This window comes from Leguminivora glycinivorella, chromosome 5 (genome assembly GCF_023078275.1).
Source record: "Leguminivora glycinivorella isolate SPB_JAAS2020 chromosome 5, LegGlyc_1.1, whole genome shotgun sequence".
Classification (NCBI taxonomy): Eukaryota; Metazoa; Arthropoda; class Insecta; order Lepidoptera; family Tortricidae; genus Leguminivora; species Leguminivora glycinivorella.
The window spans coordinates 10,175,213-10,192,197 of NC_062975.1; the positions used below are offsets into that span (position 1 = coordinate 10,175,213).

General features: G+C 37.2%; 1 protein-coding gene across 1 annotated transcript; it reads left to right on the forward strand.

Annotated features, from left to right (window-relative positions):
• The first annotated feature begins 189 nt into the window (after positions 1-189).
• On the forward strand, positions 190-16,524 carry LOC125226568 (traB domain-containing protein-like). The gene is made up of 11 exons (XM_048130568.1): positions 190-329; positions 1,402-1,622; positions 2,529-2,624; positions 2,961-3,091; positions 3,698-3,822; positions 6,058-6,184; positions 9,103-9,242; positions 10,077-10,228; positions 12,152-12,257; positions 13,702-13,824; positions 14,477-16,524. Exons 2-10 carry the CDS (start codon positions 1,421-1,423, stop codon positions 13,814-13,816), a joined length of 1,194 nt encoding a protein of 397 aa, XP_047986525.1. The 5' UTR covers positions 190-329; positions 1,402-1,420; the 3' UTR covers positions 13,817-13,824; positions 14,477-16,524.
• Positions 16,525-16,985: the final 461 nt, after the last annotated feature.

Below are 16,985 nucleotides of genomic sequence, written 5' to 3' on the forward strand. Positions count from 1 at the left end.
TGAGCTTAAGCTTATATAAAACTAGTATTTTATTACTCTTTACCTTATTTTATTGTTATTATATCTTCTATGTATGTAGTTATGTACCCAATAAAATAAAGCTACCTACTGTAATTAAAGGGATTATGAGTTTTACTTGAGGCAACACAGGTAAAACAACTGTCATTTTGAAAAAATATTTAAGTGACGTTGCGTTGCGTTGATCGTTTCATGTTCATGTCGATATTTTCATTTTAAAAAGAGTTGGAATTCTCTTTTTTCCCTTAATGCTATATTTTGCTTATTGTTACAAAGCTTACCGCTTATGTGCATAAAAGCCTCCACAAAGAGTAAGTTGTATATTATACTTGTTCAACACATTTCGTCGACATTTAGATTTTAATAAAAACAAGTTAATATAAAACTAGTTTAGCCATATTGCGTATTTTATATCCTAAATATATGTATTTCACGATTGAGTGTCGTAATTTATATTGTCTTAGACGTGTTTTATTGCAACATATGCATTTGAATCATTTTCCTTGCACCATAGTTTTAAAATAATTTTAACACGTCACTACCAACGATCGCAAGATGCTTGCACATATTCTAGAAGTATATATTTTATTTTGTATTTACTTGCGTTGTTAAGGTTGCTGGAAGTTCAAGAAAGCACTCAACTTACAGCAACCAACAAGAAAAGTATAGTGGTGCAATGCACAACAACTTTGACATACATACCACTAGGGCAGGCTCCTGTATTTCCCGGTTCTTGATTTCCCGGGTAATCCCGGTATTTTATGGTGGCGAAAGAACCGGTTCAAAAATTTAGGAAACTGTGCTCCCGGATCTTTTGAAAATATCAGATTTATTCATTTTTTTAATTGTATCTGCATTTGGATCTGTGCAATGGTATTTGTAAATAATTACATTTTTAGTATTTGTAATTAATTAGTAAAGTTGAATCTGACAAGATAAACATGATATTTACATTATTTACCTCAAATAGTGCAATTTGCAACATTGCTTGAAACCATTGGTACTATTGTACATCCTTATGTAACGTAAACAAACCACAGTAAAGAATTGTTTAGGGCAAGAATTTGTTAATTATTTCAAATCCAATGTGCTTATTCTCTCAAAATACTCAGACGGACGGACAGAGTCGAGACATAAGGGTTCCTTTTGAATTTTTTTGTATGGAACTCTAGAAATACTAAGACCCGGGAAAAAACTGGGACTCCCGGTCCCAGTCCCAATTAGAACCGGGAAATGAAATTTCGCATGCCCTACATACCACCTTGTTCCAGTCATATGACTATTGTGCCTTTTGTAAAAAATAACAGCACAATATTTTGTCCAGGCTACTGTAGTACTGCTACAGATGTTATAAATCTACTGTAAATAAAATATTGTTTTCAGGTCCGTACTCTAAAATAAAATGGATGCTGCCGACTCCTTGCTAAGTAACAGTGTGGCTGGCAAGCAGGTTCTGGAAGAAGAGGAATCATTATTAAAGCCCAGCCCTAAGCCCAATGTGAAGAGTGACTTGGTCAATGAATGCAAAGTGTTCATAAGGGCTGAAGACGGAGGGGGTGATACACATCTCAATATAACTGGGAACATGAGACCGGGGCCCAGTGGTAATGTTTATTTAAACTTACTTCAATATTGCTTGATTTTATAGAGCCTAGAATACAAAACATTTTTTAGTGATTCTGGCATACTATTCCAAATAGTACTGTAGTCTCCTAGTAGTAGTAGGATCTCAAAAGTAGATTTATTGGTAACTTATAGCTGATACTTCTAATTTCAATTGCATTTGTTTTTAAAATAGGGCTTATTTGGCTTAGTATAACAGTATTTTTTCTGTAACCTTGAGAGGCAATGGAAAAGGCTTGTTAGATTTTCCTAAAGTTTGGTTTAGTAGATATGAGCTATTTCCAAAATTACCACAATTTGAAAGTTATCTCAACTTTACATCTATTGGAGATTTAGTACATTTACATTTATTCGAGTGAGCTTTCAACTGTGCTAATACCCTTATACAATTACAAACCTCTGTTGTGTACTTACTGTAACAATCTTCAAGTGTAGATATTTAAAATTATACCCTACATAAACAATCATATTAACAGCCTGCCTCTCACAATCTACATATTCTCAAATACTGAACTACAGACCTCATTCTCTTTATTATTACATCAAAGTAATTTGACCCAACTACTTAAACTACACAATTTAGACTAAGAACATAAGACCACTAAGCCAAAAACTTATAACAGATTCCACGGCATGAGTAGATAATCTAATAAGTGTATCTTGCAATCCAAGCTGATGCATTGTTAGGGCTTCTTCGCAGTTGAGTGGGTAAATAAAAGTTCAGTAGTGCCACCGCTGACACTTGACACACTTCTTAAAATGTCTCTCAAAAGAAAAAACGCTATAAGAAGAAGTAAATATATAAAAAGTAATCATGACATTTGTGTTTGTTTAACAAAAATACTTTAGCTTTTACTGTAATGTTTTTTATTTGTGTTTATTTACAGAAAAACCTAAGTTTGTGACTTCCACGCCAGATCAGAAAAGAGAGAGCCCTTCAGATAATCAGATTGCTGATTCTAACCCAGAATGTGATATTGAAGGTAAATTAAATTAAGTGTCACGATTTTTATCTTGTTACAGATTGATTTATTGTTAGTTCAAGAAATCAATTGGAAATTACTTGTTTTTTTTTAAATATCTTATGAATTCAAACAAATATTTATATTGCTTTGAACATTATGCCATTGGCTCAGTCAGATATATCTAATAGAAATTAAATCATCTTGTGTTATCCCGGCATTTGCCACGGCTCATGAGAGCCTGGGGTTGACTTGGACAACTAATTCATACTAATACCCTTCCTTATACCTTTTTTCAACAATACTATGACTACAGAAATTATCTCGGGCCTATTCAATTTATTTTTCTAATTACAGGAGTCCCTGACTTGCCCATGGATGATGGAATGCCCAGCACAGTGACTGTGTTGGATGCCCCCGATGGTGGAAAGGTTTATTTGGTGGGCACTGCCCATTTCAGCTTGCAATCTCAAGAAGATGTATCCAGGGTAAGAAATCAATAAAGCAAAAAATAGAGGGAGCTAATAGTGGTTATCCATACTAATATTATAAATGGGAAAGTGTGCGTGTCTGTTTGTTTGTCCGTCTTTCACGGCAAAACGGAGCGACGAATTGACGTGATTTTTTAAGTGGAGATAGTTGAAGGCATGGTGAGTGACATAGGCTACGTTTTGTCTCTTTCTAACCCCCCACTTCTCTAAAATGGGGGGTGGAAGTTTGTATAGAGCATTCTGCAATTTTCGAAATTAACGCGAGCGAAGCCGCTGGCAAAAGCTAGTATTTATTACATATAGAAAAACTATTTCAAATGCCTTGTTGATGTGTTTCTTAAAGTATTTTACCTTGGCTGCCAATTATTGCAAAGTGAAAAGGGAACAGTGTTTTCTACTGATCATCCGTTGCTGCCCTTGGTGTATTTTTTTACTTTAAATTTTGCTGATATACACTGGCACGCCCATTTTGTCAGTAAAAAAATGCTGCAATTTAAGGAATATAGGCGCGAAAGATGGATTTTCCATAGAAAATATGAATTTCGCTTCTTTTCCTATCAACAAAATTTGTGTCTTTGAGTATATGTTGTTTGTATGTTTCAGGTAATACAAGAAGTGAACCCACATATTGTAATGGTCGAGTTGTGTGAACAGAGAACCAACATATTGTTACTAGATGAAGAAATAATTTTAAGGGAAGCTAAAAATATTAACATTAAGAAAATAAGGTGGGTTCATTTCATTTTCAATAACATTTAACTCCAACAAGTAATTATAACAGGTTAGCACTGATTGACTTGCACGTTATCTATTCGCGGATTAGCAAAGGAAAGTTCTAGTTTACGATTGACATTTAACTCCACTTGTGAGCCATTGCACCTGCTATACGTGCTCTGCTTGTTGTTTTATAATAACTAGAACTTTTTTTATTATTTCAGTGTGCTTATGATTTTTTCGCAATGCTTTTGAATCTATGTGAAATTTCAGTAGGTATCTATTTTCAGTAGGTAGGTATTAAGGTAATAGAACTACTGTTGTTGTTTGTACTAGGAACTCTATAGATAAGTGCCTAGGGCGTCCACAAGATCCTTCCACGCCTTTCTATCTTTAGCCACCGCCTTGTCCTCATTCTATAATCCAATTACGAATTGAACGGAATAAACGTAAACAAACTACTGTCACTGTCAAAATAACACGTGCAGCTCAAGTCAGGGGTTCTCATTGTACGGGCCGAGAGAAAATCAAATTACTTTTAACTAGTTATTAACGGTCACTCTATTACATACTTAAAATCGTGAAGCGATCGAACACAATGACTGTTATATTATATTATGATCCCAAGCAAGTCAATATAAAAATCGGTCCAAAATTGACGAAGTTCTGTCATATCAGATACTTACAAAACCAATAATTAAATTTATAACCACCATATTATCTATCACCATCGCATTTGAAGACGGTTTTAATTAGCTATTAAAATTCACTACCACCTAGTCTCAAAAGTTGCTGCAAAATAATGTTTAGCGGCCCGCTACTTGGTCGCCCAGGTACATTTCCACAGTAATACCAGTGCAATAAACAAACTACCCGACGAAAACGGCTTTTTAATTTCAATAAATATACCAAAACGTTTAGTGTTGAAATTTATTTTCGTTTTAACAGAGTCATTATTTGTGTAATGGAATATGTAAAGATTTTTAATAAACCTGTAAAATATCGGCAATTTTGGTACCTCGAATGGTGCAATTTTTTTATAGCACTGGCCACACTTTTTAAGTTTACAATAATAATAATCCTGTATCTCGGGCAAAGAGATAATGTCCTAGTTTAAAACACAATTTAATGTAAACAAATTAAAATCATGAGAACATGTACATAAATAGGTATTAAAAATAAAATTAATTACACTTGGAAAACATGTGTTGCTGCGTCAGCGTTTATAACATCTAAAAAAATAGATCGATCGTGTATATTTTATATTTTTACATTGTTATTCAAATTCATAAATTGCAAGAACTGCATTTTAAAAGTATGTAACTTTACGGTTAGTAGGACAAATTTATTTTTTTTTTGCTAAATAGACAAAGTATATCTACCTATTGATTATAAAGTTATACAAAACATGAAACGCTTGTGAAAAAGTTAAAAAATGATTGATCAGTAAAATGACAAAAACTGGCAATAACTACAATCAAAACTATTATTAATTCAAAGTTGGCAAAAAAATAATAATAATCAAAGTATCAGTAATTTAGTCTAATCTGTTCGTGTACTTAAATCTCACCATAATCAATTGAGTTTATGTATCGTCGTTCAGCCGTTTTCCTGACGGGACAGTCAGGGTCCCCAGTTTGATGGTTGCTTGGTTTTTTGAAGAGACTGCATGTGGCACATTTCGGGTCTTCTGCTTTATTGGGGCATTCCTTGTCCGAGTGGCCTAGATTACTGCAATGTCCACACGTCAGTTCTGGCTGTCTACATGTTTTCGCAGCGTGGCCATAGAAATGACACTTCAGACATCTGGTAAGGGTTGTAAAGTCTTTCACGAGACACAATGACCAGTTAATGAAAGCTCGGTTCTGAGATACGAGAGCTCTTCGTATATTGGCTGGGACTTCAATTATAAAATTACAAGTTTCTAAATCTTTTTTACCTGACTTGTGGCCTAATTTAATAGAAGCTAAGAATTTTTCCCTAGTTAAGTTTGGAAACTTATCGGCTATATTCTGCTCGTATAAACAACTGTAGACCTCTTGTTCCCGCATAGTAGACGGTACACCTAGTAGAAACAATAATTCCGGCTAATTAAAAATAGGAGTATAGCTCATTCCGAATTCTCGCAGCTCGTTTTCAACGCTCCGCCTTCAGGTGTGTACGGGCCTTTTGCGGGCTCGCTTTCCTCCTGGAAGCCGACACTAATAGACTACTAAATTCCGATATCTCAACTTAGTAAATGTTTTCAGGGCAACAATGGCCCAGAACGGAGTGTTCAACGGTCTCATGTACATCCTGCTTCTGAACATGTCTGCACATATCACACGTGAGCTGGGCATGGCGCCCGGCGGAGAGTTCCGACGAGCCATGGCTGAGGTGAGTTTGGTATCCCAAGCGTTTCCATGGCAACAATGTCACAGAGTGGAGGGTTCAACCTTATATCCAGTACAGAAAAATGTATGAGCAGAATGTCCTGCTTCTGAGCATGTTTGCGCATATCACGGTTGAGCTGGGCGTAGCACCCGATGACAAATTCCGACATGCCATTTGCCATGGCAGAGGTGACTACCATCTCAAGCATTTTCAGGCCACAATGGCCAAGTACATAACTTTTTTATACAATCTATAACGTTATCCATTTCTTTTTCGTTTTTCCTGTATTTTTAGCATGTTTAGCTCCAATTAAAAGTTACCAGTCTGGTTTTCGTTCCGGTCACAGTACAGTTACAGCCCTTCTTAAGATTACTGATGATATTCGGGCCGGAATGGACAACCGTAGACTTACTATACTATCACTGTTAGACTTCAGCAATGTTTCAACACAGTTGACTACGATGCTTTACTTGCTGTTATTCTCTTGGCATTTCTCCTTCGGTCATTATTTGGTTTCGTAGCTATCTTGAAGGTCGTCGGCAACGAGTTAAAGTAGATTCTTCTTGTTCTTCGTGGCGCAGCACGTTGGCCGGCGTACCGCAAGGCGGCGTGTTGTCTCCGCTCCTATTTTCTATATTTATAAATTCAATTACCAAAAATATTTCCTCTTCATACCATCTTTATGCCGACGACCTCCAGATTTACAACCAGTGTGCTACTAATGAACTTGCTCAAGCTATTAGTTTCACGAATCGGGACTTGGAGTGCATCTCTAGTTGGAGTAGCCGTTATGGACTGAAAGTCAATCCGTCTAAAACTCAGGTCATAATTTTAGGTAGCCCTCAACTCACTGCTCGGATTGACTTTCACAACTTGCCAGCCATAGTGTTTGACGGTATCCAAGTTCCGTATTCGGGCCAAGTAAAAGATCTTGGTATCCTAATTGATAGCACACTCTCGTGGGTTCCGCAAGTCAGTGAAGTCAGCAGGAGATTGTTTGCTTCTTTGGGATCACTTCGTAGACTTCGTAATTTTTGCCGCTTGCTACCAGAATTGCGCTTGCGCAAACACTTCTACTTCCCATATTAGACTATGCTGACATTTGCTACTTGGACGTTACGGAAGATCAGCTCAACAAACTCGAACGGCTTCAAAATGCCTGCATAAGGTTTGTTTTTGGCTTTCGTAAATACGACCATGTTTCTGAATTTCGTGCTCAGCTCAGATGGCTCCCCATTCGTCAGCGTCGCAACTCACATATTCTAATCCTTCTGTATAATATTCTCTATAACCCAACCACACCTCCTTATCTTAAAAAACGTTTTAGCTATCTGTCTTCTACGAGTTGTGCGGAGAAGCTTCTTCTTGTTCCTCCATCTTCCTCTTCTAAATTCTTTGTTAACTCTTTCACTTTTCGGGCTGTTCGTTTGTGGAATGCATTACCGTTGGATGTCAGATGTGCAAAATCCCTTCCCTTATTTAAAAGTCTTTTGAAAACTCATTACCTCTCACTACCTTGATTTGCCTTTATATTTATATAATATATTTGTGTATTTTTTATATGTATATTATTATTTTTTGCTATGTATTGTATGTATTTTATTATTTAGGTATAAATAAAATATTTATGTTTATGTAACTACTTATTTCTTAGTTTTTGATGTGTGCAGTTTTATTCTACACGTAATTTTCATGTTGGCACTACCCGTTTCATTGTTTCTGGTAATTTGTTTCCTGCTACCCAAAGGTTGTCTGGTAGAGATCGCTTTTAAGCGATAAGACCGCCTGTTGTTACCTAGTTTTAATCGTTTTATTATGTGATCTCCTTTTAATAAGTGGTGCACAATAAAGTATATATTATTATTCTCTTTATTTCTTTCAAGTCTTAGGCTAGGCTGTTTATAATATGAATATAAAAGTAAAATACTGTCAATATAAAACACATATAAACACATTATATCTAGGGTGCGCCAGGCACCATGGGGTTAGGGCCCCGTCGAACTATCCGCGCTGTGTCCACACCGCCTTCTGCATCTGGCCCTTGATCCAGCCACCTAGCATCTCTTAAGATGTTGGTCGAGACTCTTCGCTATGGGGCCGAAGTATGTCTTACAACACCATGGGGTCCCGGACAGGAGGCCCTTTTAGACAGCACAGAGGCCCTTTTAATCTAAAGGCAAGGGATACACGTGGCGGATACCATCCCCGAGCGCACAATATGATACATCCGGAGATGGTCCCCGCCAGGTGTAAAGACTATTTCAGTGCAGCACTTTTGTGTTGCGATGGAAACTAAGGTCATGGGCTATTGTTGTGCAAGTTGGATGGACTGGATAATGGTCTATGGGAGGAGACTATCGGACACCTGCCATGACAACTAGTCTCAAGATTGTAAAAGACAGGCGGTGACTCGCCAACTCATTGAGTGGGCCCTGCAAAACGGCCGCACGCACGGTGCGACAACAGAGCAACACTTGAAGAGTGGCTGAAAGGTTGTCGAGAGGTGAGACTGCGGTAGCCAGATCCCGGTGATCCGTTCAGCAGGCCGCCGGCGTTATGACATTTTACACTTCCAACCTGGAGCATAGGTCCCGCTCTTGCGAATCCACTCTGGCCGGCCGGTTAAGGCAAGCGCAGAGGCGAGGGCTAGATGGAAGTGCCCTCTGGAATAGGGGTCCGCGGTGTCGCCACTCACCGTCAGCTCGCCACAAGCTGCCCCCGCGGGCTTATTATTATTATTATTAAAAGATTGATTCAATATCAAATAACTGATTTTCAATTATCTATGTCTTATTGTTTAAACCAATAAGTAATAAAAAGCAGGAGCCATCCAAAGTAGACACAGAGAGCTGCATAGAGAAGAAAGCAATGACAATCCCAAATAAATATTGAAAGCCATTTCATAACAAAAAAATTTACAGGCCAAGAAGATCCCCAACTGCATGGTCCAGTTAGGAGACCGAGCAATAGATGTCACTCTGCATAGAGCCATCGCGTCATTAACCTGGGGGCAGACCATACGCTTCGTATGGCATCTGCTCACATCCAACCAGTCTATTAGGTGAGTCTGTCAATCAAGTCACCTGCAATAATACGCTACTCTTCAAAGACCATAAAAGTATTGTGATACTTCCTTCTCGCTCTAAAAGGTGAAATATTCTATGGCGCCTTGTTCTGTTCTGTCTGACAGAAGGCGCCTCTCAAGCTTGCGCCGCGTGAAACAGGGTTACTGCTAACCACTTCGATCGCTATTTGTCATTTTCTTCATGTGTACAATTATCAGCAGCGGTTGGTCCATACAAGCCGATTCCCACCGGCTTGCCTAATATTGATTACTAGTAAAGTACCTAATGTTATGGTTGGTTGTGGTTGGTTTCTTTTTGCTTTGGTGTTGTCTAGCAGAAATTTTCACCAGCCGCCACTGACAATTATATACCTATATTATGCTGTAGGTCACATAATGTTTACTTTACTATTCGGCTACTTGCCTAACAATAACGTAATTGTTTAGCTATAACATAATAGTTAACGCGTCTAATTTTATACGTAAACTCAATGTATCAATGTATGTCTCGGTGAGAACTGCTGTGGAGGTAAATGCATGTTTACCATATACTTAAGTTAGTTTTTATACAAAATTATGTACATTTAACTCTGTTTGTTCTCCTAATAAATAAATAAATGGGATCCTTCGTATATTTGTAATGACGTCGTGAATTTTCAAGATCCCATCTGAAGGGATAGCACATGATTATCGCGAGAGTATGTCGCAGCGAGATAGACTACCTGTCCTTATGTCATAGATATAATTAGAAGAAAACGTGTGATCTATCTCACGGCGACATACTCTCGCGGCAATCATGTGCTAGGCCTAACTGTCTTTTGTTTTTTCCAGTGTGGAAGAAGTGGAGAAGTGTAAACAGAAGAAGATGTTGGAAGATATGCTAGAAGAGATGGCGGAGGAGTTCCCAGCGCTGAAGCGAGTTTTCGTTCTCGAACGCGACATGTACCTCTGTCACTCTCTGCAGGTCGCGGCGCTGCAGCCTCGTGAGTACTATACTCTGTCAAACAAGTCTGTCAGTAAATAAGAACAAAGAAAACGGATACCTGTAGTTTTCTTTGTTCTTATTTACTGACAAACTTGTTTGACAGAGTATACATTATAACCTCTACAATACATATCGATAATGGGCACCCGGTTAGGGGAACGTCGCGAGGCAGTGTCCTAGCGCAGCAAGCGACTGATGCAGTCCTACCCAGCTCTAAACCGAGGCACATTTGGCACAGACTCTAGGTCTGCGACTGCCATCTGACCTTCCAACTGAAAAGGTAAAATAAGCCCTGCTGGGTTTAGTCTGGTTTCCCCGCGATGTTTAGCTTCACTGAAAAGTGACTGGCAAATATCAAATTACATATTTTGTACACAAGCTTTCCAAAGGCAAAGCCAAGTCCAAAACAGACCATTTATCACATTGTATTTGAGTGCCCTGTTACCAGATGTAATGGACCAGCTGAGGACTTTAAAAGCCTGACATAAACCAGGGTTCGAGGATATATATCAATGGATATATATCAAGATATATATCCAGCTAGGTTCGACGATATATATCAATGGATATAAATATCCGATATATATCTTTTTTTTAATAAATATTTCAATACAAAAATGGTTTTGAAAAATGTAACATTGTTAAAAAACTAGTTTTTTGGGTTTGTTACTGTTTTTCTACAAAACTTTATATTTTTAGTACATTTTTCCTTATCTAAAGTAGTATTCATAAATAACGCAACAAAAAAATGAAATGCCTTCCATACAAAATGGATATATATCAAAGTTGATATATATCCGATATATATCATAAATATCCGATATTTTGATATTTATTATAAATATCGGATATTTTCGAACCCTGACATAAACTGCGTGTTTGTACCTGCAGACTTCTAAATTTTAAGTTTAGCTAAATGTAAATAAATTATGTGTGTAATGAATCGCCAGACGATAAATAAATACCATCGCCATACTGATAACGTGACGCGCTCAGTATTAAATCAGCAATTCCCGTCAACTTTGTACAAAAATTAAGGGAAAAGTTAAATTTGTTTTTATTAATTCCTATTTTGTTACCAAGATTTTGTTGCTTAATTGAGATTTTATTAAGTTTTATTTCGTCATTAAGGTTCTCTAGTATCTATATTTTCTTAATTATAACAATTATCCTGTATATATCTTACGAAAGTCGAATTATATTACTAAATGTTGGTAACAAATCAGGATCAATTAAAATTTGCTGACGTGGCATTGTACAAAGTTGACGGGAATTGCTGAAATATGTTACTTAGGATGTAAGTCTTTATCTGTACATTTATTTACTTCTTACGTTGCGGAATGGAGTATCGAGACAAACCTCGATGGTTTAGCGATGCTTTTTAAAATATTATATGTAATTTGTGATGTTTAAGTAAAATAAATAATTAAAAAAAAGTTCTGAAAAACTCATTGATACAAGTCGGAATTTGAACCCACGACCTGCAGATTTAAAAGTAGTAAAAGTACCTCTTATCTTACCGCTAGCACCCCTCGGACACTGGCGATCAAATATATTGAAAGAGGCGCATTCCTAGCACACAGTCTTAGCTTGTGTAGGTGAACGCGTACTATGCTTGTATGAGTGAAATATGACAGGTCGACTGTCCGTGTTTTTGACAGGCGGTAACTGTGAGGTAACCGAGAGGGGTGGACGGCACTTTCAGCTGGGAGCGGGAGTGGCCATACTGTATGATAGTACTTTTGATTATACTGTGCTGCTAGGCCACTAGCACTTCGCCAATACCTAATACCTATATCTTTATTTTTCGCATATTCTGTAATACTTTTTGAGAACAACGATGATGTCACTAAAGAAAACGAATATTGTTAATGATAAAGTTAAAAATATGGAAAATATTTCATCATTCGATATGTTTCAGGCCGCGAACCGTGCCGCATTGTGGGCGTGGTGGGCATCGGGCACGTGGCCGGCATCGTGCAGCACTGGGGCAAGGTGCGCCCGCAGGACATCCCGCCGCTGCTCAAGTAAGTAAAACCGGGCTTACGTTACTCGCTCGCGGTCGCACTTTAAGTACGGTCGACCAAGGCTCGGAACCGGTTCATTTTTTACCGGTTTATTTCGATTTTACTCCGAACTTTTTAAAAAACGCGAACGTTATGAGAACTTTATTTTAACCGAAATAAACCGGTTTATTCCACGAGCGGCGAGACGCACCTAAATACCTATACGTTCACGCAGCGAGTTTATTGTTTGGTTAGAACAGTATTACCTATCGTGCTGCGGAATAAACCAGTTTATTTTGTTCTAAACCGGTTAATCGAACGAAACCTTTATGAAAGAGTTTTCCTAAAAACCGGTTTGAAAATTTAACCGGTATCCGAGCCCTGCAGTCGACAACACGGCTGTGAATACAAAGTGCCAAAAATATGTATACATACCTTTATGTACGGGCACCAAAGTTCTTTATACATATTTTTGGCACTTTGTCTGTATTCACAGCTGTGTTGACTGTACCTACATGCTAGCCGTTCTTTCGAGTGAACAAGTGGCCGAGGGGCGCCACGCGTGGCACGTACCTACTGTTCTTCTGAGTTTTACGTAGTAACTTATTAGTATTAGTTAAATAAAGCGAAGGTATTTTTCGTTTTGCGGACAAGTGAAGGATCTGTACGTTAGTAACTTATTAATAATCTATTCTGTGGTAAAACATTCTCCTCTCTAGTAGTTCTCTCAAGTCTGAGCATCGACATGCAGAAGAACTCATGGAACTGACAAAATTGAATCTTGTGATTCAACTTGAGACAAAATTTAATGACTCTTAGGGAACGGCAATTGTTCTGCTGCACAAGTCAGTGGTTACAGGCCCCAAAGCTATAGTAATATAACACGTGGCACTATTGAATTTTGTAGGTCTTTAAAAAACAGCATTAAGTTGCGAGAAGTCTGTTCGAAAAGAGAAGTGTCTTGGAATGTTTTTGACCCCATGGATACATTTGACGACTCTTCTTTTTCCGAACATATACTCTAACAACATTTCAGTAAATAGTTAAATACATTTGGAAATGAAAGATAATATCTCCTCAAAATAAAGAAAATATTGCAAATATTATTTTGTTGGCAATAAACCTTTATATTAACCATTTAATAGTCCGTTTGAGCCACTTCGACATATTTTCTTGTAAGGGCATTTAAGGGTCGGCTCACACCGGAATGGCAGCGGCCGGCAGCGATGCGGCGAGCACTTATAGTGTGAAATAATTTTAAACTTTATCCTCATATTTAAAAAGAACAGTATCGCTTGACTAACTCAAACAGGTCGCGCGGCGCCGGTCGCCGGCCGCTGCAATTCCGGTGTGAGCCTTACCCTTTTACCATTCATGTGCAAAAATATACCTTATTCAAACATAAATTAATATGTGTTGTCTATTTGTTCAGAATTCCATAGCCAACTTGTCACCTTTGTTCCAGGATCCCGCCAGAATCCCTGTCAGTGCGCATCATCCGCGTGTCGGTGCGTGTGGCGTGCGTGGGCGCGCTGGTGTACGCCGGCTACCGCCTGTGGCCGCGCCGCTGGCTGCCGTGATGCTCCCCGTGAGTACATAATACCCCTCCTAGGGCGCCTACAAACCTGACCAATCGTCCGCGCTCCGCAGCTTATCGTATTAGTGCGTGCAGTGCGGGAAAAGATAACTACGATACGCTACGGTAGGTGAACCATTGGCAACTTGTCAATTCTCCCTGTTGCACCTTAGCGAACGAAACAGTACCCACTCTTCCATTATAAAGCGTCCGATAGACAATAGCGGTATGTTGGCTATAGGGCGATCGATTGTTTGTATATGAACCGGGAACCATGTCTAACCGGCGCACCTGCCAATCTAGTTCCCGAAAACAAGCAAACCCTGATACTGGGCCTTGCGAAATTGATATAAAATGCCTTGATAGATATGCTATTAGAAGACCCCTAGTGTCAGTGGTGTATATAACTTAAACAAATATGATAAACTTTTATGAAAAAATATCATTGCATTTTCATAAATCATTACGACTGTTTGTCCTCACGTCCAAAAATATCGATTTATGCTTGTCAATTTGCCTGGTCTTAATTTTGTTTACGCTCGCTTGCATAACTGTAAGCTTATAGATAGAAACCAAGATATAAACAAAGTAAAGAGCGACACGTCAAAGTCTTTAATTAGACAATGTATAGAATCACGAATTAAAAATAATAATTTATTTTCAGAACGCCTAACTGGACCATCGGAAACACACATATAATAAATTTAGGAAGACTAAACTGTAAATATTATTGGATGAAAACTCGCTCATCAATTATCTGATTTATTATTTTATTAATAAATAGGTTAGGTATGAACATGAGTCTGTGACTAGAAAGTTCTATTGCTAAAATTATTGTAATGTATGTTTATTGAGAAGATATTAATTTTGCATTTTATTCTGTATTGTAGAGAGAAAATGTAAACGGATGGTACTGATGGTACCTATGGTACTGATTCCTTATAATCTGTTATAAAATCTTAGATACTATACCAAAGGCCCATTTCTCAAAACTGAAAGTTACAAGTTACAAGCGGAAATCTCTTTCCAACTTGTCATATTAGACATTGAGTACCACTTGTAAATTGTAACTTGTAACTTCTAGAAATGGGCCCCAAGTCTAAATTCTGAATAGTCTCTGACTAGAATGTACTGATAGAATATTTCCTACTAAATTTATTTTATGGCCTAATACAAATAATGATATTATTTTCCCAATTATCACACGCTTGTAAAACTGACGTCCCTTTCCTAACTTGGATGTAAAGCTATTTCCTCATTGATAGAATGGGGTTGCATTTGTGCTCCTTTGCACTAATAAGGAATAAATTGTGAGTACGCGCGCCATTTGTCATATCTGAGCAGCCAAGGTGCTCCAAAATATGTAAACAAGTTATTTATAATAAAGACATGTTCAGATTCTGCAGATATCTTATCGCCTTATAAGATATTGATATAATGCCGATAAGTGTGGAAAGGGCTTTAGCTTTAGCGTTTTTGTTGTTTGGCTTTGTTTTGGCCAACTGTGAGATTTGTTTATTAAAATCAAACTTAAAATATTGTAAATATTCGATTAAAATTGGAATTATAATTTAAAATATCGAAACGTACGTTTCATGTTTTGGTTCTGTATATGTTGTTAAAAATCGATTTTTAAATTAATTATAAAGAAAGTTTGTTTTGTTTCGTTGTTTTAAGTCTTCTTTGTTAAAAAAGCAGTCCAAGTAATTTTGTTTTGGACTGTTAAATTGTAAAGCGATAGTTAAAACGAAATAAAAATTATATTATCATAAATGTACATCATCGATCTGAATTTGCGTTATCTATTTCATTTTCAAAATTCGAAGATTGCTTTACTTGCTTATTGCTTCTTTATCGCTACAAAATAAATATGCGTTATTATTTAAATATATAAGTTTTAAATAGTAATACCATTCATATGCTAGCTTAGTTTGTTTACAATTATTATACATTTGTTTACTAAGGGATAAAACGCAATTGTAAAAGTTATAACGCCTATCATGGGTTAACGTTTTGGTAATGCATTGGTAATGTCAACTCTTGGTAGCTGTACTGTAAGGGCTTGCCACACTGCTACGTTGACGAAATATTAAAGCCCTCTGGTATTTTGCATTTAATTATTATAATTATGCAATTTACACACTTTCATCAGCTGCAGTAATATTATGGATTTGTTTTCAGTATATTTGTTTTATTGATTCAATGCATTTGGACATTTAAATACTTTTACATCTTATGACATATTATTTAGGGTCGGTTGCACCAATCCGTCTCTGACATACTTAATGTTGATCATCTAATTATCGTTGATTTTGAATGGTGTAACTGAATCTTAATATACCTAACTATTATAAATATTATGTATATAAATATTATTACCGTTCTTCACGTTAATTTAGTAAGGACTGTGATAATATAAGAAATTAATTGTTAATCTCCATCCATTTATGAAATAAGAAATAATATTCGTGATAAAATACTGCGTTCTTGTCATTTGATAATCTTGTCACACTTGTTGGGGTTGCGTTAAAAATATAAACAAGAAAAAAATTGTTTAGATCGACCATAAAGCTTCAAACAACAAAGTATACCAGTGGCCCATTTCTCGAAACTGAAAGTTACAAGTTACAAGCGGAAGTCTCTTTCAAACTTGTCATATTACACTTTGTAAATGAGGAGGCACACTGGCATTTTATCCCGCCAGGCGGCGCCTGTGCAAGTGCCTAGGCATATCACTGTCATTCATATGTGTGAGAGAGAAAAATATCTTTTCGCTCTCACGTATGAAATTCTTTATCTGTGCAATGGACTAATAAGGTGGCGCCATCTGTCATAATCATAATCTTTTAGTGTGCCTCCTCGAGAAATGGGCCCCAGGCGGCCTAGCCGATGTTACAATTGTTGATATTGACGCTACGTGGCCATCGATTCCATCGAAACACAACTGGTTCTGTCGCGCCAATAGGCTACTTGCCTCCTAGTCAAAACAAAACGAATTTGAACGACTTGCTGTGTGTGTGACGTCATGGTCAACTCAGTTACTTTATATATTTTTTCTACCTGACTTATTAAATAGAAATTGGATTTAAATATAACTTCTGTCCATGTTTTTCCTATAATTATCTGATGCTTTATTTCGTGCATGGTATACAATATTTTACTTTGACTACAGT

Coding starts and splice junctions, on each gene's coding strand:
- LOC125226568 (XM_048130568.1), top strand. CDS start 1,421: ATGGATGCTGCCGACTCCTTGCTAAGTAACAGTGTGGCTGGCAAGCAG. Junction 3,092..3,697: donor CTCAAGAAGATGTATCCAGG/GTAAGAAATCAA, acceptor TGTATGTTTCAG/GTAATACAAGAAGTGAACCC. Junction 6,185..9,102: donor TCCGACGAGCCATGGCTGAG/GTGAGTTTGGTA, acceptor AAAAATTTACAG/GCCAAGAAGATCCCCAACTG.